Source organism: Tinamus guttatus, unplaced genomic scaffold, assembly GCF_059628265.1.
Source record: "Tinamus guttatus ecotype Peru unplaced genomic scaffold, ASM5962826v1 Tinamus_guttatus_pri_ptg000330l, whole genome shotgun sequence".
Taxonomy (NCBI): Eukaryota; Metazoa; Chordata; class Aves; order Tinamiformes; family Tinamidae; genus Tinamus; species Tinamus guttatus.
The window spans coordinates 474,692-502,543 of NW_028288864.1; the positions used below are offsets into that span (position 1 = coordinate 474,692).

Genomic DNA, 27,852 nt, shown 5'->3' on the forward strand with positions numbered 1-27,852 from the left:
ATGGATACATGCCTGGGGAAAATGGCAGAGTTGCTGGACAATGATCAGTTTTTGGAAAAAGTGGGGTAAGGTACCATTAGAAAAATCTTAGTGGGAGTTACCATTAGAAAAATCTTAGTGGGAGTTTATAAGTAGATACAGAATAAATAATTGTAGGCTGTATAAACTGTGTACTATTTCCTTTGAGGTATTTCTGGTACATCAGATGGAGTATGTCAGCAAATGCCAAAATGCTCTCCTGTGTGCAAACGATTTTATAAGACTTTGCGTCAGTAAGGAGATGTTAAAAGTAGCGTAATCATGCCATAAAACTCGCTGTCCTGTAGGGTAAGCACAAAGCCCTGCTTGCGGAGCGCCCGCCCGCCGTGGCAGGACCATGCGGCGATGGAGCTGGATGGAGATAACGGGCTTGTGGTAACACACATCAACCAGGCGCACGATCTGCTGGTAAGGCAGTTTTCCTGCTAAGCAGAGCAGCTTCACAAGTAGCTTCTCATACTGCATTCTGTATTTCCCACTTGATCTATAGAGAGTTAAAATGATGAAAAATCAGTCTAAAAAGGTGCAAACCACTGAAGAATGGCTCAGAAACTACGGTTTAGAATCCTTGCAGTTAACACTAGAGCATCTGGTGAATGAAGGCAATATTCTGTAAGTACAATGTTGCCTTTTCTTTATAATAAGTCCTAATTTGTGTGCATCTCATGCTAACTATGCATAATGTTCTAGGGACTCAGGAAATGCTGTTGAGGAGATAGAGTTAACAGAAGAGAGGATTACTGATTTTGAGTCCAGACTTTCTGAGTAAGCATGTGTCTTGTTTAGGATCTTGAATTGTAACTGATTCTATACTTCCTTCTTTCTTTATGTGCTCACGGGTATATACAGACACCAGATTAGTATTAAAAAAAGTAAGAATTTGAGACAATTTCAGTACTAATTCCTATCTGCTGAGTTTTAGGGTGTCACTACTATTTTTTTAAGAAGGTAATTATAAACTAGGCTTTCAGCTAGCTCATTTTAGAAAGGCAACTACTGAATGGATGGATTTTCTCAGGTAATATTATGCATCTGTGAGTAACAACATTGCTTGTTACTCGGATTAGCTTTGAACTACCAGTCCAATTTTGAAAGGCAGCATTGCATGATTTTCTGTTCAGTGAATGAAATGCTGAAAGGATTTTGCACTAGAACTAAGCAGGAGGGAAGAACTCTGTCTGGACCCTGAGGTTTTCCAAGTGAGTTTTAGATGTATGGAATCAAAGAAACTTGTATTGAGAAAGAGATGTAATGAATAGATTCAATAAGCTGTACAATAATCATAATATTCTGCGAATCTTCCCAATCCTTCTCTTAGCTTATTCAAAGCTCACTGAATTAGTCTCGAAGATCCAGGTTCTTCAGAAAATCCATCTTCAGCCCTTGCTGCTTGTGCCATCTAATTGAACTTCTCTAAATGCAGCTTAAAAAAAAGTTGCTTTGTGTTTTGAATGGGCAAAGAGATTTTTCCCCCATTTCAAATGTTTTTTTTTTTTTTTTTTCCCCCAGACAGTTACTTGTCTAATCTGTTAAACAGCTCTAGAGGTACTTAAATTGTCAGCGCTGCAGCCACCAGTTGTATGAGAACGCTGAAAACAGTTTTTTTAAAAGGTGGCTGGGCATCTGTGAGGAAAAGGGCATAACGAAGATGAATGTTTGAATGTGATTTTGATGCACAATGCAAGAATGCCTTAGCTAAATGTGTGCTATGCCTTTTGTCAGAGTGATTGAACTTTATCAGCAACGAATTCAGTGGCTGTTGGAGGACAGCAAAAAGGTAACTTTAACTTTGCAGTGTGTTTTTAGAGGGGAACTGTATATGGTACCAAAGAATAAATTTACATTTGAATGTTGGTACAAAGTGACTTCCAGAAGGCTTAGGTAAAAGATGCTGGAGACGTTTTTTCCTCTTCTCAAATAACCAATAGATCACTTCGGGAAGAAGAAAGTATGAGTTTCTGTTAAGGGCGACTTGGGAGCAAGTAGTTCTTGTTCCTTGTTCTTGCATGTTTTTTCTTTGTTTGTTTTTGACTTCGTCACTGACTCTTTTTTACACTGAAAAGCTCAAAATGAAAATAAGTATATGGTATTTGAATCCAAAATAGTATCATAGAGAATAAACAGTACCATTTTTAACCTTCAAATAAGTTTAGTAATTGCAATTACTTTACTTTTTTAAGGTGTTCGGCCTTATAAAAGGAACTAAAGTTGGACTTATGGTTGATGTATCTGGTATGAGTTGCGGACCAAGGCTGCTGGGTTTTCAGAATGATCTTTTGGTAAGTAATAATGAATCAGACTTGATTCTAATGAATGCCACTATGACATTAATAAAGCCTCTGTGTAACTACAAGCAAGTAGCTACTTGGAGAAAAAACATCTGTATTTCAAGCATTTGGATTCAAGTATTTGAATCTATATGTCATTTCTTGAAAGTCTCTTTTTCCTCTCTCTCCTCTGTGGTAGCTGAAAACACTCTTGTCAGCTGTTTTTGGCAGATAGGTATTTATATTCTTTGTGCAATAATTCCTAGTAAGAGCATGGATACTAATGCATTAACACACTTTTTTTTTTTTTTAATTAGAGCTTAATAGATGAGCAGCTGTGTCATAAGAAGCAATTGTACTGCCTTTCCTTCGGTACTGAAATTTCATCTCTTTGGGAGAGTCCAAAAAACATCGATGTTCATGTGTAAGTTAGCTTCTGCATAAAATAAAGACATTTCAAACAAGTTTTCCATTTAATTAGAGCAATCTCTTGTTGCTAATAAATCAAATTGTTAGTCTTGTACCTGTAGTGTTTTGTAAAAGGAGGGGAAAAATCACAGTGAATTTTAAGTGCCATCAGTTATTTAAGGTGATTTCTTGTTGCATTAGATACTTTAGCAAGTCCTGTGGTTTGCAGATCTTGTTTAGCTCAGGATGTGAGTGTAAGGTGTACATATTTCTTCTTCTTTTTTCCTCTAGGCTTCATGAAGCAAGGCAGTGGGTACAACAGCTGGAGCCTGGTGGAGGCTGTAATTTGCTGAAAGCCTTAAAACATGTCCTTACAGTAAAAGAACTGGATTCCTTAGTTCTTATTGTAGGAAGCTGGTAGGTCATTATTTTCCTTAGCAACCAGCTCTAACTTCAATATAGAATTGATATAAGAATCTGAACTGAATACAGAAAAAAATGGAAAATTTAAAAGCTAGGTTTTAAAGTGTCCACACTTCTTGGAAGATCAGACTTGGAAGATCAGACTTCTTGGAAAATCGGGCTAGATTTTACTATGAAATAACACTGAAAATTCAAATTTGCTCTCTCTGATATTACTGATGCTGGTGAAAAAGTTAAAGTGTCTGATTAAATAAACTAAACCAGTCAGCAAGGTCTGCTGAGATTAAAAAAAAGTATTCTGCAAATTCTACATTCTGCAGTTCTGTTCTGCTAACGTGAAAAAATTCATCACTGGAGTCATGATTACAAGAGAAGAACCACAGTAAGGGTTCTGACAGTGTTTCTCTACTCATTTATTCATTGTATTTATTTTAAATGTGCAAGCAAGGAAGGGGTGTAAGCTTGGTAAGCCTGGTAGTTAAGGTGATAGACATTAAATTTCACCTTACTTGTTCAGTTACAAGATTCCAAGTTCTGCCTAGGTCTGCTTTGAATTGTAACTAAAAGATTATAGTGAGTTCAAGTGAAATTTTCCTCCTTTCTGTCTCTGGCAGAAGTTTTAATCTTTCTTTTTTCTTTCTTTCTTTCTTTTTGATCAGCCCTGATCAGTCATTGGAAATACTGGCTGATTATGTTCAGCAGTGTATGTTGGGAAGCAAACTACTAATTCATGCTGTTATACATGATTGTAGCAATCCTGCCTCTCTTGTAAGTAATTGTGTTAATACATGTTTCTAAAGAGTCCTGTAATATATATTTCCTATTCAATGTCTTTCTCATAAATTTGCAGAGATGTTAGACAAATCTTTAATGAGTTACTGAGATGTACTTTCTTCAGAGCAGATTTGCTCAAGTGAAAGAGCTTGTTTGGAGAATCTCAGTTTCATCAACATAGTGGGTTCCAAAGCCAGAAGTGGTAACTAAATATGGTTTTATTGCTCTGTTCCCAAGTGGTGTTCACTGACTGATCAGCTTAGAAGCAGCACTTATCTCCATATAATGGTCCCGTGTGTTTATGGAGAGCTACTGTGGCTAAGAGCTCTTTTGCAAGTGAAAGCAGAAAGGTAGGGGACTTTAGGTAGGTTACCTTAAGGAGAAGGATTGGGAAGCAAAATGGATCACCCAAGAGGTACTTGGGAGTGAAGCCGTAGGGCCATGGCAGTCTCTGGGATATGAATATTCTTGTGTGGAATAGCACCTGTGCAAACCCAGCAACCCTGCTCAGATTACACTGCAATGGTTGATTAAGAGCAGTGGTTTGTATGCTAGTGGTCTCTACAAGTTTGGAGGAGGGCAGAAAGATAAACTGTTACTCGTGATTAGTTTCTGCACAGAAACTTGTTCCCCACTCTTGATTGCTGATTTAAGCACATCCCAAAGGCATGATATTGACTACAGTGGTAGGAAGGATGTGGTTGAAATCCTGATTTGGGGAGGAAATGAGGTGTTTGTGTGTTAAGACCATTGCAGTAGTAGTGGGGAGAAGGATTACAGTGATAGATGGCAGAAGAGGAGGAGATGAGAAGTGAAAGAAGGAACAAAGCACTGAAGGAGGTACTGGTGGGCAGAGGAAGGATAGCCTGATATTAGACATGCCCATGATCTGACCAGTGCAAGTTACCTTGAGAGGAAAAGCAGTGAACTTTTGCATATAAATGCAAAGTGAACTAACTCATCCCTTATTGCCTATTTTTAAAATTCTTTACTGAGTTAGGTTTTTCCCCCATATTAAAATAAAGCTAATTAGAAAGCATCTTATAATGATTTTGGTTTGCTTGATAAATATACCTTAAATATACCCTTTTCTGTCTCTAATATTAAAGAATTGAATAGCAACAAGCCATGTTATCAAAGGAGATGACTACATCCAAGTAATTGTACTTCTTTTGATTTATTTCTGTAGGCAGTTATAAAGAACCTTGCAGAAGTTGTAAGAGGTCGTTACCATTGCTACTCTTCAAAGGGAGAGGTAGGTGAAGCTGAGGAGGGAAAGTTTTTTTTTTTTTTTTTCTTTTTTTTTTCTTTTGTAATTCTTCAGTCTTAGAAAGTAAACTGCTCATCATCTGATTGGTAGTTTATTAGCAAGACCTAGTGCCAAAAGTCATCTTCAGAGAAGTGCCCAGGATGTGCCCAATAAACATGTGTGTAATTCTTTCAGCAATTGAAAACTCTTTCCTAAAAGTACAAGAAATTTTGGAACAGAAATGATTTTTTTTTTTTGACTCAGAGCTGGTGCATGGCATGAAATCAGTGACAGGCTTGACACTGTAGAGCAATTCAAGAATTTCTTTTCTGTAAAATAACAACTTTGGTATACAGTGGATTAAATGCATCCACACTTGATTCTGCTGTGCCAGGTGGTCTTGTATGGATGAGTGCACATTCAAACAGAAGAACCTGGATTGGTTGATATTTGAACAACAGGAAACTTTTTTTCTTTTTTTTCCCCCACCCTTGTTTTTGTATGTACAGAAGTATGATAGTAGTGATGTCGATCTACTGCTTCAGGAGTACCAAAAGGCTAAAGACTTGATCAACAATGTCAAACAGCTTTTTCAGAGAAGAATCAGTGGTTCACTTACGGGTAGAAGAGTGGATGTATGTATTGCGTTTGTTATTTTCATATGTACTTTGAAGTATCATGATCTTCATGACCATTATTTGAAAATATGTATATGATTACTTAGGTATTTTGATAAATAAAGTTTTGATTAAAAAAAAAAAAAAGACTTGGCATCCCTTACAAGAGTACACTAAGGCCAAAAAATTACAGAGGAGACATTTTGCTAGACATTTCTCTGAAGTGCAGCAACTTTTGCAAACCAAATACAGTGGAAGAATAAGTTTTACCATGGTCATGATGAAAATCCCCCAAATTTTTAGCCTGTGTACATGATCATTTAAATGAAATTTAAGCAATCCTTTAAATTACTAAAAAGATACTTATTCCTATCCGATTAAGGTGGTGCTTACACTAATTGCAAGATTGAATGAACTTGTCTAGATCCATCACTTGTTACGTAGTGAGGAAGTTACGGTCTCTGATACACGTATGTCTCTATTGGTCCTGTGACGACTTGCCAACGTTCCTTTGTTAACCATTGCTTTGCTTCTATTTTCATGCCTTACATGACCAACATACCAGAGGCTTTGCTTCGTTTGTCTTTTGTCTAATGAAATAATTTCTAAATGCTCTGGATGAAATTTGGATGAGGAAGATAAAGCAGAAGGATAGGAGGAGATTCTTTATTCCAGTAGAAATCCTTGTCAAGAGATGTTTGCTCGTCTGTTTCTCTCATCTTGTACAGATAGGAATATTAAGTGTCTCTCTTGGCTTGCTGTTTTCATCTCTGTACTTTCCAGGGGCCTGGAACCTTATAAAGTGGCTGATGCATTCTATACTAGATATTTAGCAGGGAGAAACCAAGTATGCTGTTGTTTACAGGAGTCCTTCTTAAAATCTATTTTAGGTTTCCACAAAATATACTACACCGTCCAACTTACCAAAGCCTCCAAAGCATGAAGGACAATTAGTTATTCGAACACCAAACTTCCCAGCCAAAACTTCAAGAGACTGGTTAAAGACAAATGGATTGAAAGGTAACATAAAATCAAACTTGTATGAAACATAAATTGAAGATAAACCTTGTATTTCCTATAATTTCTTTGTTCCTTCCTACAGCTAAGAAGCTGAACATTTATCAGGTTTTGGCTCCTAATGCTTTCTCTCCTGTAGAAGAATTTGTACCTATTCTTCAAAAAACAGTAGCATCAACTATACATGAGGTAAGGGATGGGAACCCTTTGCATCTTTTTCCTGTTTTTATTTCTACTTCATTTTTCTGGTAAAAATCATTACTCTGTAATATAGTGACATGCTACAGCTTTAATTGAAGTAAACTTCATGTTCATGTAGTTTATATAGGCTTCTGTAAACACCTAATTACAGTATTTATCCTTCTAGAAAGCTATGCTGCAGTTTGAATGGCATGATGGAACTGTGAAAAATATCCATGTTGATGCACCACTATTATACAACTATCAAGTGAGTTGTCTGGGGTTGTCTTGGTCTCATCAGGGCTAAATTACCCTGTTCTCAGGCTTGCAGGTGAATTACAGACCTGGCTAGAATGGGGGTGTTAGCATTTTTTGGTATTTGCCATGGTCAGTGTAAGCATCTATTAACCTTAAAATTGTTTATGCATAAGGAGAGTGTTTACATTGTACAGAATATTGACATTTTGCACAAGTAAGGGGAAGAACAGGAGAGTTTAGACTTTTTAGACACTTTGTGTATGAGTGTTGGGGGAGTGTGACTGTATGTTCTCCTCATGGATTTTACTCTTTTTTGCTTTTCAATAATTTTGACAATGTTTTGACATTAATTTTTTCTCAGTTGTTCTCAGTTATTTGTTTCATTACGGTGCTGCTATTTCACTTCTAGATTAAGTGTTTTGTAATAAAAAGACTTACTTGACTTATAGCTTATTTCTTCTATATTTTATCACAGAAACTCCTTGGTAAAATGGTAAGAATCTATGAGAGACGAATTGACTGGCTATCTGCTGCCAGCAGAAGAATATGGGGAAGCGTTTGTGAGAGGAGGTATTGTGTTTTGACAACCCTTTTTGTGTGTGTAGGCAAAAAGGTCTTATTTAAGGGTCAACAGCCAATATGGTACTGCATGTGCTAGTACCCTTAGTAAATTACATACCTTAGTAAAGCTGATTTCCTTTACTGAGCTAACATTTTGCAGATTTTTTTTCTATATATTCAGTATTCATACATTTTTATTCATGGTTAGAAGATAATTTCCTTATTGAGTTGAAGAATACAGTGAACATAATATCTAATTAAATAAGATTTTTTTGACTAACGCATTTCTTATGTAGGGTGGTTATACTTGTTGATATATCAGTGACAAATTCTACGTACATCATCCATATTCAACATTATTTGCGACTCTTGCTTGAGGAACAAATGTCAAATAAGGATTACTTCAATATTATAGCGTAAGCAGACATTTAAGATTTTCTTTTAAAATAATTGTAATGCAATGTAAGATGTAATGGATTATAGTTGCTAATAGTACATTTTAGATTTTTTAAAATTAACATTTCATGGTGAAATATTTACAAGAATAGTACTAATGTATGCTTATTGGATAGAAGTATTGATACGGAGGTCAATTTAGTAATTAAAATCACTGTTTTATTTGAGGCTCACTGAAATTGGATGTATCATACAATAGGAAGAGAAGTCTATATGTGTTATTCATAACAATATTCATTCACAAATCAGAAACTTTTTCTATAAGAGAATTTTGGAGACCTCACAGACATCATTACTGAAAATACCCTTTAAAATAAACAGTGACTCCAATAGTTTTTCTAATACATACAACTACTACAGTATTGTTCAGCTGCCCAACAGCTGCTGCATATCAGGAAACAGTGAGAGGCAGCAACTCCAGAGTCCCAGACTCTGTGGGAGATCAGAGCCCTTGCCTCACAGGAGGGACATAGCTCTGGGTCGCATCTCAGGGTTGGGATTTTGTAGGTTTGGTTGTTTTGGGTAGAGGGAAGGACAATCCTCATAGCTTCTGCTGAGCTTTACCAGGTCACTTATCTTCTACTGAGAAAGGAAAATGTATTTAGGTCTACAGCGTTGAAGAGCTCTCCACCCTAGATAATGGATAAGTGAATAATTAAATGGTTTGTAATAGGAACTAGCGTAAGATAATTTACATCTAGAATACCCCAAATCTTTTTTTTTTTCTTTTTTTTTTTTTTTTTACTGAATTTATTCCATGTACCTGTGTGTAAAACATGATCTGGAAATTAATTTCTGTTATCTTTCTGTAAAAGCTTTGGGAATGACATTGTGCCTTGGCAGCCAGAACTGGTTCCTTCCCAGCCCAAAAACTTACAAAGTGCCTGGAGGTAGGATCAAATAACTTGGAGTTTTTAATTAAACAAATGGACTTACCATAAAACATATACTAGGTATATTAGGTTTAATCAGTGTTGTGAACTATTTAAAAAATAGAAACGTTGAGTATATTACAAAAATAGATTACCATGAACTATTTGTTCATGATGGTTTGTTGTGAAAACAGCATCATAGGGACTTTGTATTTCGAGTGATCAGCCTATGGGTACAGAAGTGTCCGTGTAAGAAACACACTGGATACATTTAAAATTCCCAACAACTTCAAGCTGAAGTGAGGTCGAAAAGCCAAGGTGTTTATTTTCCACACACATACACTGGTACCCAATTCCAAGTTTTTGCCTGTGTATTATACCCTCTGTATATACCTCCTGTAGCTTTACTTTGTTCCATAGCAAAGCTATAAATTCTATTACAGTTATTCTGCATAAAGTGCAGAGATAGATAATTCATTTCAGTTCTCTGTCTCATACCTTAAAAACTAGTCTGCCATGGTCACAAACCACAGTGGCCAGAGTTTATCATATAACCTGGTTTTGCTGGCTGTTACTGTTAAAATTTTCAGATTCCAGTGCAGTGTTACTTAGGACTTTTAGCATTCTCTCTTTTGTTTTAAGCTGAAAAGAAATATATATGTCATTGCTTTATTCTTTGACCTGTGTTTACATGTAAAACTTGTCCTTTAAGGTGGGTGTTGAGCTTGCAGTGCAAAGGGAGTAGAAATTTAATGTCTGCTCTCAGGAGGGCTGTGGAAATAGATTTCAAAGACAAAGATAAACACAGATCACAAGGAATATATCTGCTTACTACTGGGATACCTGATCAGGAAACAGTGAGTATCATCACAGATTTTGCAACTATTAGTAAATTTCTATCCAATCAAACTCAACTTCATTTTTCTCTCTTTTTTTTCTCTTTATGCCAGTCACTGTAGTTTGTTGGCAAAGTATTTCTTTTTCACGTGTCTAAACCAGCATAAATCTTTGGCTTCGATTTCTACAATTGCTGTTTATGTGTTGTAAATAGTAAATGTTAGTAATGGGTATTAATATCAAATAATATTAATCATACATAGTTTTGGAGATATTTTGGGGATTCCTCTCTCACTCCAGCTTGGGTTATTATTCCACTGGCAAATTTCTGAGTGTGAAGAAGCCAGCTCTGACCATTAATATTATGATATCATTCCCTTTTAATCTATGGGAGCAAAGCTGCAAGTAATTTTACAGTGGAAATTTATAATACAGTATGTAGAGAAAGCTGCCTTTCTGAATAACAATAACCCATTAAAGCCCATGTTGATAATGTGTCCCAAAATTCAGGTGAGTGGGTCCATCCTGACTTCTTTGTGTTAGTACACATCTACCTTGACGTCCGTGAGTCAAGTCTTTGCTGCCCATATCAACCCACATCTCACGTCTTAGCTGCGGCAACACTGTTACCTTTGTCAGGAGTACTGGCAGCAGCAGCAGTTTTTGTGTATGTGCATGATCAGAAAATGCAGTCAGCCCCTCGCGTGGTGTTCTTGTACTGCTCGGGTTGGGGATGTTCGCACCACAGTTCAGGAACCAGTTGAGTAGACAGGAACTCCTCTAAGGTAGAAGGTCACTACTCCGTGTGTGCTTGTTTGTTTGCTTGTTTATTTGTTTTTTGTCTTGCAGCACACGCTTAGTGCTTATGTGGCTGAGACCTGCAGCGGTTGTGATTTGCAGCTCCATGTTTGTCTGTTCAATGTTGTGGCAGATGTCGACTCCGGGAGCGTTATTCCAGCTCGCTATGCTAATCCAGCCGAAACTGCCGGTGCTTTTAAAGAAATTGTGCAGGCAGCTAATGGAAGATTTCACTGGTTTGGAGAAGCAGGTATGTGAAAAGTAAAGTTGGTAGATAATACTTTTTCATTAGATAATGTTCTTTATTAGTGCCTTTTTTTCTCCAAAACAAATAATTTATTTTCTAGGATATGACAGTGCTGTACTAGCACTGAGATACAAACGGAGGTCCTAGCCTGACTAAGGCTTGCAGTTACATTGCAGAATAAAAATTTTGTTATAGCGTACCTTTAATGCAGGAATTTGAATTTAATTGAAATAGATTTTTTTCTTCTCATTACTTTTTCAAATGCTCTAGAAGTTGTATACAAGGTGTTTATCTACTGATAAGCATATATTTGACTATCAGGTATTTTTGAAAGTGATGATATCAACATTATTGTGTCTGAAATGGAAAAAGCAATCAGCTACTCCCACAAGGTATGTATGTTATGTTTTTCTTCAGGGGGAAAAAAAATCAGCAGTGTTAGTGTATCTGACAGTGCAGAAGATGGGACCAAATGAAAATCCTTATCAAACAGGTAGCAAGGACCTTAGGAAGAAATTATATAATAGCATTGCTGTGGTTGATATTAGACTGTCAGTGATTCCATACCAAATATAAGGAGATGAGTTAAAGTGGTTCTTCCTGTTTGCAATCACATGATTTTTCAAGTATAAATAATTGTTCCTTTATTCTATATAAATCACAGTGGAGAGAGGCAGTGTTGTTTTTGGCATGATATATCTGTTAATTTCTAAAAAACTGATTTCTCAAGTGTCCTGAGGGTGTAGAATTAAACAAAACAGTACCTCTCCCTGTTGTGTGCATTGTTTCCAGAGTGCTGCCAGGCAAAGTAGCTGTGGTAGTATAGGCAGCCTAGCAATATGATAGTTGATTCTTACAAAATTATAATTACAGAGATGTATACAGTGAGATTTCTGTCCAGAGGTCTGGGCCAGTTGTTGCACGCTAGCCTGAGCATCAAAAGTTTTTTGATGAGAAAAATTGCAGGCAAGAGGAAGGAATATTTAGTGGGACTTTTTTGCTGTTTTATAGTGTCATTTAACATATGCATATATTAGGTTGCACATACTGGGTTGCCTTGCCTTTAGAACATCTACTCGGAGCAGGGAGGATTCCCTCCTGTGTGTTTGAACAAGCATAGCATGAGACGGCTCTTCTTGGGCTAGGGCTGTTAAGTGTTACCACACTGATTAATTTGGTATTAATCGCATGTATTATTAAAATAATGTCTGTCTTTGAAATGTTTTTTGCTTAAATTGCCTGTGTATGAATTACTAATCTGAATTTTCATTTTAGTGTGCGCTCCTAGTGAAATCCTTAAAGCAACGTTCAGGAACTCAGTCTGTTAATCCATTTATACCAGAAAGACATTCAAAGATGCTTGTGAAGAAAGAGAAAAAATGGCCACAGAAACTGCCATCTCCAAAACCCACAGCTCTGAGTCTGGCTAGAATGGTTTGAAATCCTTCCATGTCCCATATTTAAGATGCTGTCAATTTTTTATCAGTGATCTTAGCTGAGTATCAGATGAATATCTCTTTTTCAAGACAAGTGCTCAGGCTGAAAATTTGAAGGAAAAAAAGAACATTACTGTGGTAGTACTCCAAATTCATGTTTTAACTTGCATTCAAAATGTTACATAAACAAAAAAAAAGAACATTTTAATCTTGCTAAGTGATTAAATATAATGGAAATAAACTGTAGTGTCAAAAATTTGATTAAATAATGCCTCCTTTGATCTTAAAAATCAGTGTTTAACAATGACAAAGGCAGAGCAGAAATCTATTTACCAAGTTACCTTTATCTTACAAAGCCTTCTAGTGAATATTGAATTGCATGGTATCCTGTTCATCTACACAGGCAGCTGAAGCTGAGTAGCACTGATTTAGGATTAGAATTCAGGATTTGTCACCTTCCTCCTGTGCTTATTTTCATTCAGTCACACTATTTCTGTGAAATCTTTTGGGTTTTCTAACATTTTCCTTGTTAATTTTGACTGCATAGACGTTTTGAGTGGGTGTGCAAATCTGCAATGCACATTATGACTAGTGCCAGTGCTTACCACTTTGGTATATACGTGGTTAGACACATAACATAATGTTTCAGAGTATATAATTTTTGATATGAAAGTCTAAGGTTTCATCTTTGAAATAGGAATAGCTTTGTCCAGTGTATGTGAGCTCATGTTGGAAAGACTTTTGTAGGTGAGCTCAACAGGTCAGTGGTGTTATTTTATCAGAAATAGTGTATGCTCAACACCATCTCACAAATGCAGGAAAAGAGTAATCGCCCAGAGATATAAATACATAGCATAGGTATATAAGAATTAAACATATAAGAAAACAGGTTAGTCTCTACATGTCTGGTATTTCTTTCGTGTGGTGTTTACAACTGAGCTGTAAAATAAATTAGAAAATTGAGTATTGATTAATTGAATGTCCTATGTCCCAGTGGAGGTCTGATCCTATTGGGTTTTCAATACTTCATAAAACCTTGAAAGAAAATACTGTGTAATGTATTCTATAAAATAGTGCCACTAGTATAACAGACTGCTGCTTCAAGTAGTAAAACAAAAACTGATCTAAACTTGCCTGTCTCTAAAGATGTTACTCTTCCGTTTTTTGGCAGCCATTGAAATTGGCAGATAATTGAGACACAGCAATTAAGTAATTAACATAGCAAGAAATCACATTAAAAAGTCTGTACTGCAGTCTGCTGTGTCAGAAGCATGAGAGTGAATCAAGATGTAGAGAATACTGAAAACAGGAAGTATCCTTCGTAAGCTACGCAGTTATGATCTAGCTGAAATATTTAATTTCCTGTTCTCATAGATTATTAAAAGTAACCATTGTGAAGAGAGAAATGCTGATGTAAGAGCATTGAAGTGGCGTCCTACTAGTGCCAAAGCAGAGATTCCACCAGGTCTGTATGGATTAGGGGAGTTTTAGTTTTTCTTTGATTTTTGTTAAGGTAATATTACATTAGAGGAGAGACATGTAATTTAATTTTAAGTATGTTACTTAAATTTGAGCATTGGTATCTACTACTATTGAAAACAGATTGTTCATGTGAAGTAGTATTTTAGAATCTGGATTACTTTTTGCGTGTGAGGTTCTGTGTGATGTGTTAATAGGTTCTTTCAATATATTCTGTTTATTCTAACCTCTGACCTTTTATATAGTGACATTCTTCTTGATGGTAATTTATAAATTGCTAAAGATTTTGGTTGTCACTCGTATGAAAGCGGCATGAGCAGGTCTATAATATGGGTTTTGAACTGAGATCTAAGAAAAATAATATTTTTATCTGTGGCAACAGGAAACTATGAACTGAAGCAGACTGTTTGTCAGAGTTTTATCCTTAGTTGAAACAAGACTTTTTTTTTCTTTTTCTTTGTTTTGTAGCGCAAACAGTAAAAGAATGGTCTCAGAATGGGAGTAAAAGAAAATGTAAATCAAAGAAAAAGCCAGAGTTCTCTATGTCAGTATTCTATACTGATAGAGGAAGAAATGTGGGTAAGTGTTTATCAAGATGTGATGGTAAATATATCAACCTTTTATAGTAAAAATATTTGGATATTAATGGACCAATAAAGAGTGGCCTTTAAAATGTTAATAGAAGTGAGTTTAAGATATCAAATAGTGGCTGCGTGTATATTTTGAGATCTTCTGTAAAGGTGCTGTAAGGAAAAAAAGCTGTCATTGTGGTGTACAAGGTGTACAAGAGAAAGCATGGTTTGGAATCTTTTGCACAAAATAAGTTTTAAAAATAAGTGACTATATATAAATAAAAGTTGTTTGAAGGCATCTTTTTGATGTACTTTGTCAAATGCAAAATTGTGAAAGATTGGTGGCCTTCTTACCAAGAAGAAAGCTCTCATGTGACTTCAGAAGGGCTGTGATTTTAACCTGAGGCTCCCGTATTACCTTATTTGTGTTCTTACGAGGTGCTGTATCCCGAAAGTATCCAGAGAGAACGAGCACGAGGAAGTTGGTTCCTTCTGTTACATTACCAAAAAAAGAAGAAATCTGTTCAAGTGAAGAGGTATTTAGTTCATTACTAATAAACTGCCCTTTTAGAAAAAGCTTAATATGAATTAATATGAACGTTGTGATGTATATTGATTGTTCTGTACAATGTATCATTACTTAGTAGCCAGTGGTAATGTTTACTAATTCAACCACTGCTCCATTTGCTTGTCTTACAAGTGGCTGGCCAAGTACAGTATTAAGAAGCTTAAACTGGAATTGCCCAGGCTGATGTTTGGTCCACACTGTACTCACCAAAAGAAAATTGTGGAGACTCTGCATAAGAAAGTATCAGCAAAATATTGTGCTATCTTCCCTAGTGTAGAAATCAATGTAAGTTTTTGTAAATATTATGTATGTACATCAGTGAAACAGCTGTGTGTTTAAGACAGTGCACACTGGTGACTGATTGTGCCTTGCTAGGGTGATGCTCATCATGTAATTTCCTGTTCTCTCTCAATTACTCTGCAAAGAAAACTAGAAAGGTGGGTTTGTTTATATTCAGTATGAGAAATATTTATTATATTTGAAGTGCAAACTGTATGGGATCTTTAGATTGTATGGGATCTCCTCTGTTCATACAGTCTGAAAAACATTTTAAAGCAGGGATTTTATTTAATTCTTTAGAAATCATGTGCAAGTGGAAACTGGGAAGCTGTTGAATCTTCATTACCTTGGTTTGTGGAATAAGTGGAGAGAAGCATAGCAAGCTAAGTCTAAGATATTGCTGGTCTATTGCATGTATAAAACTATCACGATAATGCAAACAGATGACCCTGTCCGGTCAAATGATATAATTTTGTTGTCATGAACAAGTGACTGAGGTGAGAATAGGTTTTCCTAATTTGAGTAAACCAACTATTTAATAGCAATAGAGTTACAAAAGTGTTCTTGCAGCATTTCATATATTTAAAGATTAAAAGAAAAAAAAAAAAAGAGCTAATCTCCCTGATTTCTAATGCAGGTAATGCATATAGAGCAGCTGAACTCAAATCTTGTGAAATAAGATGCTCTTGTACAAATTGGATTTTTACAGGGGGTTGTGAAACATCTGCAGTTTCGGCCTAAAGAGCTGGAAAGCTATGTTGAACAAATGGAGAAGGTGTTGCAGCGCTATGTACAAAGAATACAGTGGCTTCTGTCAGGTATTGCATCAGTTTTTTTATAAAGCATAGGTTAAAAAAAGTCTTATTTGCTCTTTCTACTAGGATTAATCTGGACATAGTCAAATATGGGATAGTCAAATACAAGGTTCAAGCAAGGAGCAATTTTGTTTGTTTATTCTTGCAGCCACGGAATGGTTGCAAAACTGTCCTGATATACTTGCAGCTTGCTGTTAAATAACTAGTGCTGTGATGTACATTTTCACTCTCTTTATGTTAAATTGATGAATACTACTAGGCAGATGTTGCTATTATCAGAAATTTTCTGTTAACAGAATGTATACAGGAATGGTTGTAGGAAAAAATGTGCTTTTTTGCATCCTTTATGCACTTTCAGTGCCCATATAATGGGCACTATTCAGAAACTCAGTTTCCCTGATTTTGATCTTTCTGCTGCTCTCTTACGATGTTTGTTATGAAATGCATCAATTCTTTTCTGAATTGCAAAGTAACATCAGCAAATAATGTAAATTGCCACGATTGGCGAATAATTAATGCTTGATAGTGCTGGATTTGAAATGGCAAAAGACTCTCTTGTTGTCAGCCCTTGAACTACCTGGTTTCTCCTTCAGATTAAAATGATACAGTTACACAGAAGTATGCACAGAATAACTTCTAAAAACTGAATATTTTAAAGTATACTCAAAAAAATGGTATGTTCAGAAAAATTAACCTATGAAATGACACTTAGTTAGTCTTAATGTTGTTGTCCAGGAAGCCGAAGATTGTTTGGTACCATTTTGGAAGCAAATGTCTGTGTTTTGATTGATACATCTGGTTCCATGGAGCCTTATTTGCCACATGTCACAAAAGAACTTACCTCCCTCATCTGGGAACAACTGAGAAGAAAAGAACTCAGGTATGTATAAACTGCTGATAAAGATGGAAACATGTACTACTATTTTATGTAATGTTCTGTAGCAATTATTAATAAAACAGTACTGAAGGATAGTACAAGTAACTACTGTATGGTGGTGTTAAAACATGCAAATGACATGAATGGCTGTATTGTTCTTTGTAGCCAACTTCTGATTCTCTGCTCTATAATTTTGGGGTCTCGTTTGCCATTTGTGATGCTGTTTATCCTGTTGGGCTCATCATTCTTTGACATTTTTTTGGTAACTCAGAATAAGATACACTTTCTGACACTTCTGAAGCTGAAAACTCTATTTCAATCATAATTCAATGATAAGTTGTTAGGTGGTGGGTTTTTTTTTTCTTTCTTCTTCTATTTTGAATCTTCTTCATCCAAGATGATGGATAATATTGGCTAGGGTTAAATGTTGTGGGCTGTCTTTCCTGCCAGGTTTAACCTGTTGAGCTTTGCAGAAAACCTGGAGAGTTGGAGAGAGTATCTTGTGGAGGCAACTGATGAAGCATGTCATGATGCTGTTCAGTGGATGTCCAGATTACAAGCTTATGGTAATACATGCATCCTTAGGGCTCTGCAGGTTAGTAAACTGCATATGATATTGTAGTGAAGAAGAAATGGTATAGATGTAATAAAGCACTGTTTTTATTTGGTCAAAATGCACAAGACTTTCTACCTGCAAAACCTTGAACAGATGTGGAATCAAGTCACTGTTCCTGTCCCCAAAGCTCATAAATACTAGAATTCTTTGCTTGTATTCAGTTTAAGGAAAACGTGAAATGTCAATAGTGGCATTAACCTCCATGCATTTAGAGTGAACTGGAGAAGGAAAATAGCCAGTTCTTCAAATGACTGTCATAGCAAACTTTCATAATATAAAAAGGCCAAATCCTAATAGGCCTGGCTTTGAGTCATTAAACATCTATAAGTTCCAGCATACAAACCATAGTGTGACAATCTCCTGTGAGCAGTTGCCTGAAACCAGACCAGTGGACCCACTCACTTCTAGCTTGTTTCAGTGAGTCACTTTTAGATGACACCTTTCTTCTAGATTTATTGCATTATACTACAAACAATCCGTTTTAAGGAATTACATCTTTGCTAAGCAGTAACTAAGATCTCCTTCATACCTACTAAAAAGGAAAAGATAACACTAACTTGATTTATGATGTGATGAATATATAGCTATCATATTATTGGAATACTGTTTTCATTCCGAAATGTATGTTTTTATGTAAAATGTCCTAATGATTTAAAATTATTTTTCTCCTTTTTTCAGAAGGCTTTCGATTTTCAAGATATAGAAGCTGTTTATGTATTGACTGATGGAAAACCAGACACCAGTTGCAGTCTCATTTTAAAAGAAATTGAAAAATTCAGAAAGAGACAAGATATTAAAGTCCACACTATTTCCTTTAGCTGTACAGACAGGTATATGATATTTTTCAAAAAATTAAAAAAGTGCAAGTTTACTTGGTGTCAAAGAGGTTTGCATTGTCGTGTCCATGTGCTCAGCTCAGTGGACACCAGAGTTGAGCTCATGACTTGCATGTCATTTGGTTAACTGGTCAGTGATGGATCATTGTCTGTTAAGCGAATCAGCTCATAAAGGAGACAGATGTCACTGAGTTGTTCTGAAACAAAAACTGCTGCTTCCTTTTGGAAGAACTGTGTTGTAGTTATGGAGATTTTAGTATCCACTTCTAGAATTTAATCAATTCTTGCAGCTTACTTGATATTAACAGAAGTAATATTAAAATTAGCACCATTAAGGGTGTTAATCATTAGGAGAGAGATGACTCTAAAACGATACAGGAAAAAAAATGTAATAAAGGTTTGTGACTTAGGGTGTTTGTAATGAGAATGTAATAACTACACTCCCAACACTCATGTTTGGGTCAAGTAGTAGGCACTTACAAAAGGGTGTAAAAATAGAGTACACACAACTGCTCCATCCCCTATGTAAAATACTATTCTGCTTTCCCTGCCAGCTGGGTTTCTTTGTTCTTACGTAATATCCGAGGTGTTTTTTTTGTTGTTGTTGTTTGTTTGTTTTGCTTAGAAGATTAGAAATCAAGTTTATAATGAAGTCCTTCAAACTGTTTGTTTGAACAAAAGATTCTTTTGAGAAGTCTTTATGAAATTCTTTTATTGTTGCTGCTGTTAGAGTTTTTATAAGTAACTTTCTATTTTATTGCCAACAGAAAAGCTAATGAATTTCTGAAGAAACTTGCTTCTCAAACAGGAGGGCGCTACCATTGCTGTATTGAAGATGTGGATGGACAATTAGCAGCACACAGAATGCTGACAGAAGGGCTTGATGATGATGATGTATGTTAAGTGATTCTTTGGATTGGTTTTGTTTAATTTCAACATAGTTCATCAGGCTCCATTTAAAAAAGAAAAATCATTAGAAAATAAATGCAAGACTCCTTAGATACTTCACACTGAAACAAGGCAGATAAATCCTTATATCTGTTTTTGCCTCTCTGCAAAGAGAGGCAAAGCAGAGTCAAACTATGTTCTAAGTAGTTATTTTGCTTTCCTTCTGTAAATAATTATCCCAGTAGTATTTGCGAGCAGTGAGATTCAGAGCTTTTGCTCAGCTAATTAAATTATTAGAAATTGAAAAAAAAACACAAGTGCGAGTGAAGTATATTTTAATTCTGTTTTCAGGATCCAGTTTTCCCTTACTTTGAAGGAGATGACTTAAAGAAACTTACTCAAGAAGTAACAAAAGCCAGAAGTTTTTTAAAGCAGGCAAATTCTTTGAAGTGAGTATTTTATAAAGCAGCGTTCAATCCTTTTTTTTTTTTTTTTTTTTTTTTTTTTCCCCCCCTCCTTCCATGAAAGGATGACAAGAATATGTGACTTAGTGTCAGCCTTTTAAAAATCACCATTTTTTTCCTTGTGCTGTCAATTTTAGTGTTTTCTTGTGATTTGGAAACTGCCATGCAAACAAGCTTGTTGCCTTAGTGGGATTTAGTTCTGAGATCTAGCACAACTCTTGCAGTAGAGGATCTGAGCAGGTTTTGAGAATGTTAAACAAGGCTGTATTTTTTTTCTTTCTGTCACTTGATCTCTGACTCTTATTTTGAATAGAAATATATGAATTTCTCTCCCTGCTAAGTTCTGTCTTATGCAAATCATTCTCCCCCCTCTATGTAATTTAAAAACTGTCATTAATGTCATGCATTGTCCTTTTTAGTACCTCGTTAGTCTGACCTGTTGCTATGAAACACAGTTCATTTTTTATTTTCTAAAGTCTACATGGGCTTCTTGTACCCTACCTCAGCCTGACTTCTCTAATCATGCCATTCTCTGCTGAGATTGTCACCTGCATGGAATAATGTTCGACACTTCTGTTCTCAAACAATCCTATCTCAATCCATCTACTCTTCCAGTTATCATCTATCATACTTTCTCTTTGCCTCTAGCTACCTGTTTTCTGTTATACAAAGGCATGGCTAAGCAGAGGAATATGCATAGCTACTATGTATCTTTATGAAAAACAGCTGTAATTTTTTTTTTCTTCTTTTTGGTTTTAATAGGTTATTGATAGAAAAATGGAATGTAAACCAAAAGGACAATTCTGTCTTTAAAAAAAGTGCTCAGGTAAATAGATCACCGCAAATAGATCACACTTTATGTATAGTTTATATATGTCAATATATAGCTTAGATTTGTCAATATAAAAGTAATGTTTTGTAATCTTTGTGTAAATAAGTATTAATTTCCAGCAGAGACTTTCTTCAGAGTTGAAGATGTTATGATTGCAGTGTTAGTTTGACATGGAACTAATATAGACAAAGAACAGTTCGAAAAAGAACTGTTCACTTTGGACTAGGCAGATGGATGTTGGTATTTATGAACAGTTTTGTTCTGTTTCAAGAGCAATCTGCTAAGTATGGGTTAGGGCCAGATGTAAAGACTGAAATAATTGCTACATGGGATGTGTGATTTACTAATTTAAATGGATAGAACTGTTTGGGAAAAGACCCTATTAAGAGGAAAGACATGATCTTCTAATGCAAAACTGTATAAGACAGCAGGAGAGGCAACTGGACACACGAAACATCTCAGAGAGCCAAAATGCTGCTTTTAAGTTAGCAAAACAAAAATAACAGAAAAAGATTAATTGCTGTATGAAAAGTCAGTAACACTTTCTCTGGATAAACAAGAAAGGCAAGAACTGACAAAAGCAGATGTCACAGCCTTTTTTAAGGGGAAAAATAGGCATGCAAATAACTGCAGAGGCCTCCTGCAATTTGTATTTTGGCTTACAAATATTGTCCAGTCAGAGAGAAGAAAAATGTCTTGTCGAGACTCATTCATTAAAGAATATCTGCTTCACAGGGAACGGACCCTGGTCATTGGTCATATATGTGCAGAATTCAGTGTATAGGGGCTGACTGCTGAAGAGGGATACTTGGGAACAGATGTTTAACCATCCTGTAACAAGTAAGCTGTTACAGGCATGTAGATATAGAGGTTAGTGTTCCTTATCTATCTCAGACTTCGTCTTTCCAAGGTAAACTGCTTGTAAAACATAGCAAGACATTTCTTTCATGTCTTGAAAAAGTCCATAGCATTGTAGCACAGTTAAGAAGGTAGTCAGGAAAATTGCTAGTTACTCAATTTATACTGTTCTTGCAGTGTCATTTTTATCAGATGTGGTGTTGAGCCCATGTGTTTCATACATTTTGATTTGTATTTAAAAAACTATCCATGTGCTTGACTTGTAGGATTAAGATTTAGACCAACAAAGGGTGCTGAAGAGGTTTGGAGTGGTATGACTAAACAGCTGCTTTTCAATATGTGCCTAAAACTTCCAGCTTCAAGAGGAAAGAGTAGAAGAAATACTCTTTGTCTCTGAGCTTTTCTGGCAAGAAGAGAGGTTACAGATGACAAGTACTGCTGACTTATTCACTTGCAGACTTTGCAGATCTCAGAAATCAAACCTTGAACTCTCCAAAGTCTAAGTTTAAGTAGAGGATAGCTATCAGTATAGGTAATACAAATTACAGAAAATTGAATTAATTTCTAATGCAGGCAGTAACTGCACAGGGTCTCAACTCTTGTTTCTCTTGAAACTAGGAAAAAATGTGCTGAATCGCACTAAGAATTACTTTGGTTAGTTGGCAGTATGTCCGAGATGTCTTTCTGGCAGTTGGCTTGAGATACGATTACTGGTGCTTATTCGCCTGAGCAAGTGATACTAGATGATACTAGAAAGAGAAATCTTCATGCTAGCTTTGAATTAAAAAAAAAAATCCAGGAAACTAGCAGAAAAAAACAAAGACTGGAGTAATTATTTTTTCCTCAAGAAGTTTGCTAATAGTTCTTCCCAGTCTTTCTTTTTTATGTTGTCACTAGTGAAGGATTTAGAGTGGATTCAGAAATCTGCAGACATGTAAACAATTGCCATCCCTGTTGCTGGTAAAACCTGGTTGTGTTTGTATAAGCAGGCACTGATAGTTTGCACAGAAATTCAATTAAATTCTTACATAATGGCTTCCTATCCTGTGAAGACAGCTCTGCATCTTCCGGGCATGCTCCCCTTGTAGGCTTGAAGTAGGTGTTAGCAATTCAGAAGTCTGCTAGTTGCTGATGGCATAAGTTGGCAGTTCTATTTGAGAAAAACACAACAGAAGAGTAAGGAACAGATGTTTACACTAGGATTTGTGTGACCGGAGAAGTTCAAGGTGGTAAAGTGTGAGGGTATTGGTCATTTCACCCCTCCAATTTCACGTTCTTTGTAAGCTCAGGCAGTGCCGCCTTTCTTGTCTGTGCGCGTCCGAAGCCTCGTGGCCTTGCCGGTTGGTCTGCTTGGAGGAGATCCCTCCTCTTAAGTATGGTTTCTGTCTCCTGCCTATTTCCTTCCTGGGGAATCTTGTCCTACCTGCTCCCATCAATCTGAGGAATACTTAGAGAAATATTTTAAGGTGGTGGATCGTTAATGACCACCTGATTGTGTGTTCTGTTAATGCTTTTTCTATGTTGATCTCATATATATGTCACTTGCCCTCCCAGTTTGCCCTTCCTGGAGTGCAATTCATTGTATTTAAGACCTAATAAAAAGGAATTTTATAATTAACAAAGACTACCAGCTTGTTTGTAAATTGTGACATTGCTGTGACTCACTGAGTATTTTGATTTGCATACAATGGATTAAAGGCAAACAGCAAAACCAGTTACCACCTTCAAGAATGTGACCTCCCACCTATCAGAAGATTGCTGGGTTTGCAGCAGGGGTGGGTATCCTCAGCATGGAACAGCTCATGAACCGCTGTAATTTGCAGCTTCCGATTGCTGTGCTGAAGTAAACTGGCACAGAGGCCAGAAAAGAAAACACTCCTGACTCGGGTATGGAGCAAGGGTGATGGGCAGGTGGAGTCTCAAGTCTCCCTGCTTTGCACTACAACTAGGAGAAATGGTCAATAAGTTTAGGCTTCAGAATCAGCATTTGGCATAATTCCTCTTGCTTTCCTCTTCCATCCATCCTAAGGTGCCTCTCATGCCCTTTTAATTCCTTCACTGTTTTTATGGGCAGGAAGCAGTGATGATGATCTGTACTTCCCTCTTCCAGTGCAATGACAGTTAAAAACCCTTTGCATTTGGAAGGAATCATAGTAGAATTTCTCTTCAATAACGTTTTTTTTAAACCTGCAAACATATCAGTTGAGGCGTTTTTTTAATTTATTTTTTGAAGCAATTCTCCAGTACAAGTTAATTCAGCATTTTTTTTAAGGATGCTTTTCTGTATCTTTCCTTTTGATGTTGTGTACTGCCCCCTTGTCTAACAAGACCTTAAGGGGAATATTGCTAGTGAAGTTGCTTTACTGATGCTTAGTTTCTTAACCCATTTTCTCCCTGACTCATCAATGCAGTCTTACAGTTACTGCATTTAACCTGTAATCACCCTGTGTAGCCTGCAAAGCAGCTGAACTACAAAGTAAATGAGAGAAACCTATTTTGAAAAGCATTTTATATGGCATGTTCTATAGGAATACTTAATAGTATTTATGAGCAGTGGTTTCCTTCCAAGAGGAGATACTGAAATAAAGAGGATCATACATTACAATACCCAACGATACAGGAAAAACGGAAAAAAATAAATGGATGTTTATGTGTGATAATAAAGACTGATGGGTTTAAGAAGGATCTGATCTCAGCTTTGCACCTGACTGGCTGAAGAGTGTAGAAAAAATTTCTGTTTTTGAGGCTTCTGTAGCTGTGTCATGCTTGTCTAACTTAGTAAGGAGGTTGAAGAATACTGTACTGTTATGAAGTTGTATTTAATGTTGGATTTGGATGGTGCATGCTTTTGGTTTTAGATGACATCTCATTGTGTTAATACTGCGTTGCGCTGCTGCTTTAAGGGCTACTTTGCTCTTCAGAAATATTTGATATGTGCTAATGTTTATCGCTACGTAAAATTTATATGAAAAATAAATATTTTGTGTCCTGTCCCAGATTCAGATACCGTGATTTCTGGATTTTGAAGCACTGATAACATGAATAAATTGGACCAATATATGCATACTTTGAATTGTTTCTTCTGAAATGTGTTGGTAAAGGAGGGTATCGCTATATTTTTATTACTCTTTAATCTTGACAGTAACAGTGGAAACAACTGCATGTCCAGTGTTGCTATCGGTCTGATAGAACTCCACTAGCAGGTATCTACTTCTAAAATATTAATTATTCTAAAGTCTGAAAATTCTAAATTCTAAAAATATTCTACTTCTAAAATAGACTATTAAATTATAAACTCAGCTGATCTTTTGAGGTCTCAGAGGATCTAATGAATCTGCCATTTGATCATGTATGCATGTTTGCCGCTAATAACCAAATGGTAAATGACCTATTCTTTTTTTTAGGATATCTTCCTGTTTGCTTAGAGAAAATATCATTTGCTGTGTATTTTAGATTAATGGATCTTCTTCTTTAGTCAATTAATATTTTGTCATCCTTTCTGCACTTTGAAAAAACAGAATGGTAAATTGTGTATGTTTGTGTTGCTGTAATATGATGTTCTTGACAACTGCTAACTCAGTGTCTTTTGTAAAACACCATATGGTGATTTTTATTCAGATTTGCTACTCTTGAGTAGTTTCTGTAAGTGTACTTTGAGAGCTGTCTCATAGCTTTTCAAGCTGAAACTATTTCAGCAGAATTGATCAAGTTCACAACAAAGTCTTCAAAATCATGTGATCAACCCTGATTTACAATTTTTAAAAAGTACAATATAGGAAGAGAGACTATTGTTATGGAGTTATTTTTGCAACATCCTAGAACTCTTGTGATCCTGTGATCAGTAACGAAGCATTATTTTGCTAAATAGCACTAATGAAGAGCAACAACTTGGAGTAGCCGTATTTTCAAGTTACTTGGATCTTTCAGACTCTATAATGATTTTACTTTGGTGTATTTTTTAGGAAGAATTCTGGGACAAGTGGCAAAAAGTTTTACATGGTCATTTATAACCGTAAAAATCAAATTATTTAAAGTATATATTTTATTTGTATTAATTTTGGTAATATTTCTCATCTAAAGGCTGGTAGCTGAAACTCAAAGAAGTGATCTGAAAGCCTGGGAACGAGCATTAGGAAAGCAAGACAGGAGCACCAAAAAAGCCGGATACCAAAACAACCTTCAGAGAGTTCAGTAAAGAGCAGGGCCTATCAAATGGTAGAACAAGATACTTCAGAGCAAAGATATTTTTGCTACAATCAAGCATGGAATTGGAAAGAGTCTGTGTATAGATAAGTCATCAAGTTGAACTTTCCCAACCTAGAGAACTTCTAATTCAAGAAAGATGGAAGACAAAGCTCACTCCAAGCATGCAGTGCCAAGAGCTTCAACCAGCTTCCCTCTTAGCCAGTCAAAAAAGAATTTATTGCTTCTCACCTATTTAAGCCACAGTATTCATTTTTGTAAGTTTTTCTCCTTTATAGCTCAGGTAGAAAACTTCATTTTAGTTGTACATGGGAACTAATGGCACTAGTGCTCCTAAAAGTAAACAGCCAAGGTCTTTCATAGTATGTCCTGAGGTTTGGCATACCAAAACAATGAGCAATTTATAAAAAATCAGTCCTTTAATTTTAATTTCCCAATCCTTTCCACCTTCAGGCTCACCAAGAGAGGATATGTAGATTTTCTAGCTCTGTAGTCTGGACCATCATTTTGTGCTGATTTTATGCTGGGACAAGATCTGGACATGTGTCTTCATGCTTTGGTTTGCACACAATGAACCTTAAGCACATGAACCCAAAGTCGTCAGAGGAGCATTTCAACCAGTCTGTAATTCAGAGTACAAGCAATAGCCACAAACAGGCAGCTTCGTGGTGGATTCCTGATGCTCCCAATCAGTTCTTTGTGTCGTAGACCCTAATTCAGCTAAATGCTTTCTTTGCCTGTCAGCCTTTGATCTAGCAGTCAAAGGAAATCAGAATAAAAGAAACCACAATGAGCTTTTTCTGACAGCTGCTTCAACCAGCTGGCCTTCTGAGGCTGTCTCATGATGAGAAGACAACTTCCCCAAGGAAAAATGAATTGGCAAGGGCAACTTAGGGCAAGGACAGTCGAGATCCGCATTGCATCTGATTTTAGTACAGGGTCCTGTGCTCAGCTTATTAAGATTTTGTTCTCCCTTGTCTCAATATCTGTTGTCATCTTCTTCCGCCCTCTGTTTCTAATTTCTTCCAGAGTGTGATGGTAGGAAAGTCACCGTCCTCAACTCTTCATAATTATTTCAGCCTGTCTCCCTGCTCTGGATAATCTCCAACACAATAACCGCTTTATAATTGCAACTTACACAGCCACTTCAGTCTTTCCATTCTCATTCCTCTGTTCTTGACATAACTCTGACATTTCTGTGGAGAGAGAGCCCTCAACTCTAGCTCAAGGTAGCTTAAAGAGAGAGCTTAATCTGTCTTGTAAACTTTTATGTTGTTGTTCTGCCCCTGGGCACTGTAGAACATATTATCCTGCCTGCCTGTGAGTCACGCCAAGTATCCAGCTGTCATTTTAACTCCCATCTCTAACTTCTAATGCTAAAGTTATGTCTTTGTTAGAGCTTTTTGTTTTTTAAACTGTTACCTCACATCTGCAGTACTGCTCTTATTTTTCCCCCTGGCCTGAAAATACAGTTCTGCTTGTCTGTATCTAGCCAGCATATTCCTGCAAAAATGATCTTTCTAGGATTGTCATTCTCTTTATATCCTGTCAGTCACTCCTTGTTTGAGTTGTATTAAAAATAATATATTACTTTAGCTTTTCTGATCTCTGTTTTTTCTTAGTACCTGCTGTTCCAAGGTCAATCAACCTCAGATTGACCCAAATATGCACCATTTTCAGCCTCTTACCTCTTCTCTGTTCCTCTGGACTCATGAAAAATTTCCCTAACCATCCACACAATTCTTTAGTTGCTTTTATTCAAATCTCGCTTTAAAATAGCATTTTAAATTGTTGTTTTAAAGCCATCAGGTTCTCTCTTCTCTAGCTGCCTCTTCTCTTGTTAGATTCTTAAAAAGTAGGTTCACTGAAGAAGGAGCCATCTCCAGTTTTAACTGGTAGAGTATGCTCCCTTAGTGATTAACGTGCTGAACTAGAAGAAATAGGCACAACTCCGTAATATGACTTTTTTCAGCCTGAGGGTTATGCAGTTCACCTTCTTTTCTTTTAGCTTTGAAATATTTTTAATTCTCTTTTCAATTTTTGTAGAGATTTAAGTGTCATTTCTGTTTTTTTTCAATGAACTGAAGGCAGTATTGGGTGCATAATAAGTAGCTTTGTCTTATGTA

At 36.2% G+C, this 27,852-nt stretch overlaps 2 protein-coding genes and 1 pseudogene across 3 annotated transcripts; all 3 read left to right on the forward strand.

Annotated features, from left to right (window-relative positions):
* On the forward strand, positions 1 to 2,788 carry LOC148593814 (von Willebrand factor A domain-containing protein 3A-like; annotated as a pseudogene). The gene is made up of 6 exons (XR_015913638.1): positions 1 to 65; positions 327 to 447; positions 530 to 804; positions 1,762 to 1,816; positions 2,220 to 2,318; positions 2,624 to 2,788. The product of XR_015913638.1 is annotated as a von Willebrand factor A domain-containing protein 3A-like (transcript).
* A 985-nt stretch (positions 2,789 to 3,773) lies between these two features.
* Positions 3,774 to 6,829, forward strand: LOC148593815 (von Willebrand factor A domain-containing protein 3A-like). The gene is made up of 4 exons (XM_088529394.1): positions 3,774 to 3,905; positions 5,101 to 5,166; positions 5,670 to 5,795; positions 6,668 to 6,829. The coding sequence occupies exons 1-4, from the start codon at positions 3,843 to 3,845 to the stop codon at positions 6,827 to 6,829; spliced, it is 417 nt and encodes a 138-aa protein (XP_088385520.1). The 5' UTR covers positions 3,774 to 3,842.
* A 50-nt stretch (positions 6,830 to 6,879) lies between these two features.
* On the forward strand, positions 6,880 to 22,964 carry VWA3A (von Willebrand factor A domain containing 3A). The gene is made up of 21 exons (XM_010220056.2): positions 6,880 to 6,983; positions 7,162 to 7,242; positions 7,708 to 7,802; positions 8,090 to 8,209; positions 9,065 to 9,139; positions 9,834 to 9,978; positions 10,808 to 11,006; positions 11,325 to 11,395; positions 12,279 to 12,437; positions 13,814 to 13,904; positions 14,387 to 14,497; positions 14,929 to 15,026; positions 15,191 to 15,343; positions 16,047 to 16,155; positions 16,888 to 17,032; positions 17,480 to 17,624; positions 18,324 to 18,475; positions 19,249 to 19,375; positions 19,721 to 19,818; positions 20,596 to 20,659; positions 22,848 to 22,964. Exons 2-21 carry the CDS (start codon positions 7,168 to 7,170, stop codon positions 22,962 to 22,964), a joined length of 2,349 nt encoding a protein of 782 aa, XP_010218358.2. The 5' UTR covers positions 6,880 to 6,983; positions 7,162 to 7,167.
* The last annotated feature ends 4,888 nt before the right edge of the window (positions 22,965 to 27,852 follow it).

Excerpts from the sequence above, each read along its gene's own strand:
- VWA3A (XM_010220056.2), top strand. The coding sequence starts at position 7,168 with ATGCTGCAGTTTGAATGGCATGATGGAACTGTGAAAAATATCCATGTT. Across the intron at positions 7,803-8,089 it reads GGAAGCGTTTGTGAGAGGAG|GGTGGTTATACTTGTTGATA; the intron begins GTATTGTGTTTT and ends TTTCTTATGTAG. Across the intron at positions 11,007-11,324 it reads TCACTGGTTTGGAGAAGCAG|GTATTTTTGAAAGTGATGAT; the intron begins GTATGTGAAAAG and ends TTTGACTATCAG.
- LOC148593815 (XM_088529394.1), top strand. The coding sequence starts at position 3,843 with ATGTTGGGAAGCAAACTACTAATTCATGCTGTTATACATGATTGTAGC. Across the intron at positions 3,906-5,100 it reads GTAGCAATCCTGCCTCTCTT|GCAGTTATAAAGAACCTTGC; the intron begins GTAAGTAATTGT and ends TTATTTCTGTAG. Across the intron at positions 5,796-6,667 it reads TTACGGGTAGAAGAGTGGAT|GTTTCCACAAAATATACTAC; the intron begins GTATGTATTGCG and ends AATCTATTTTAG.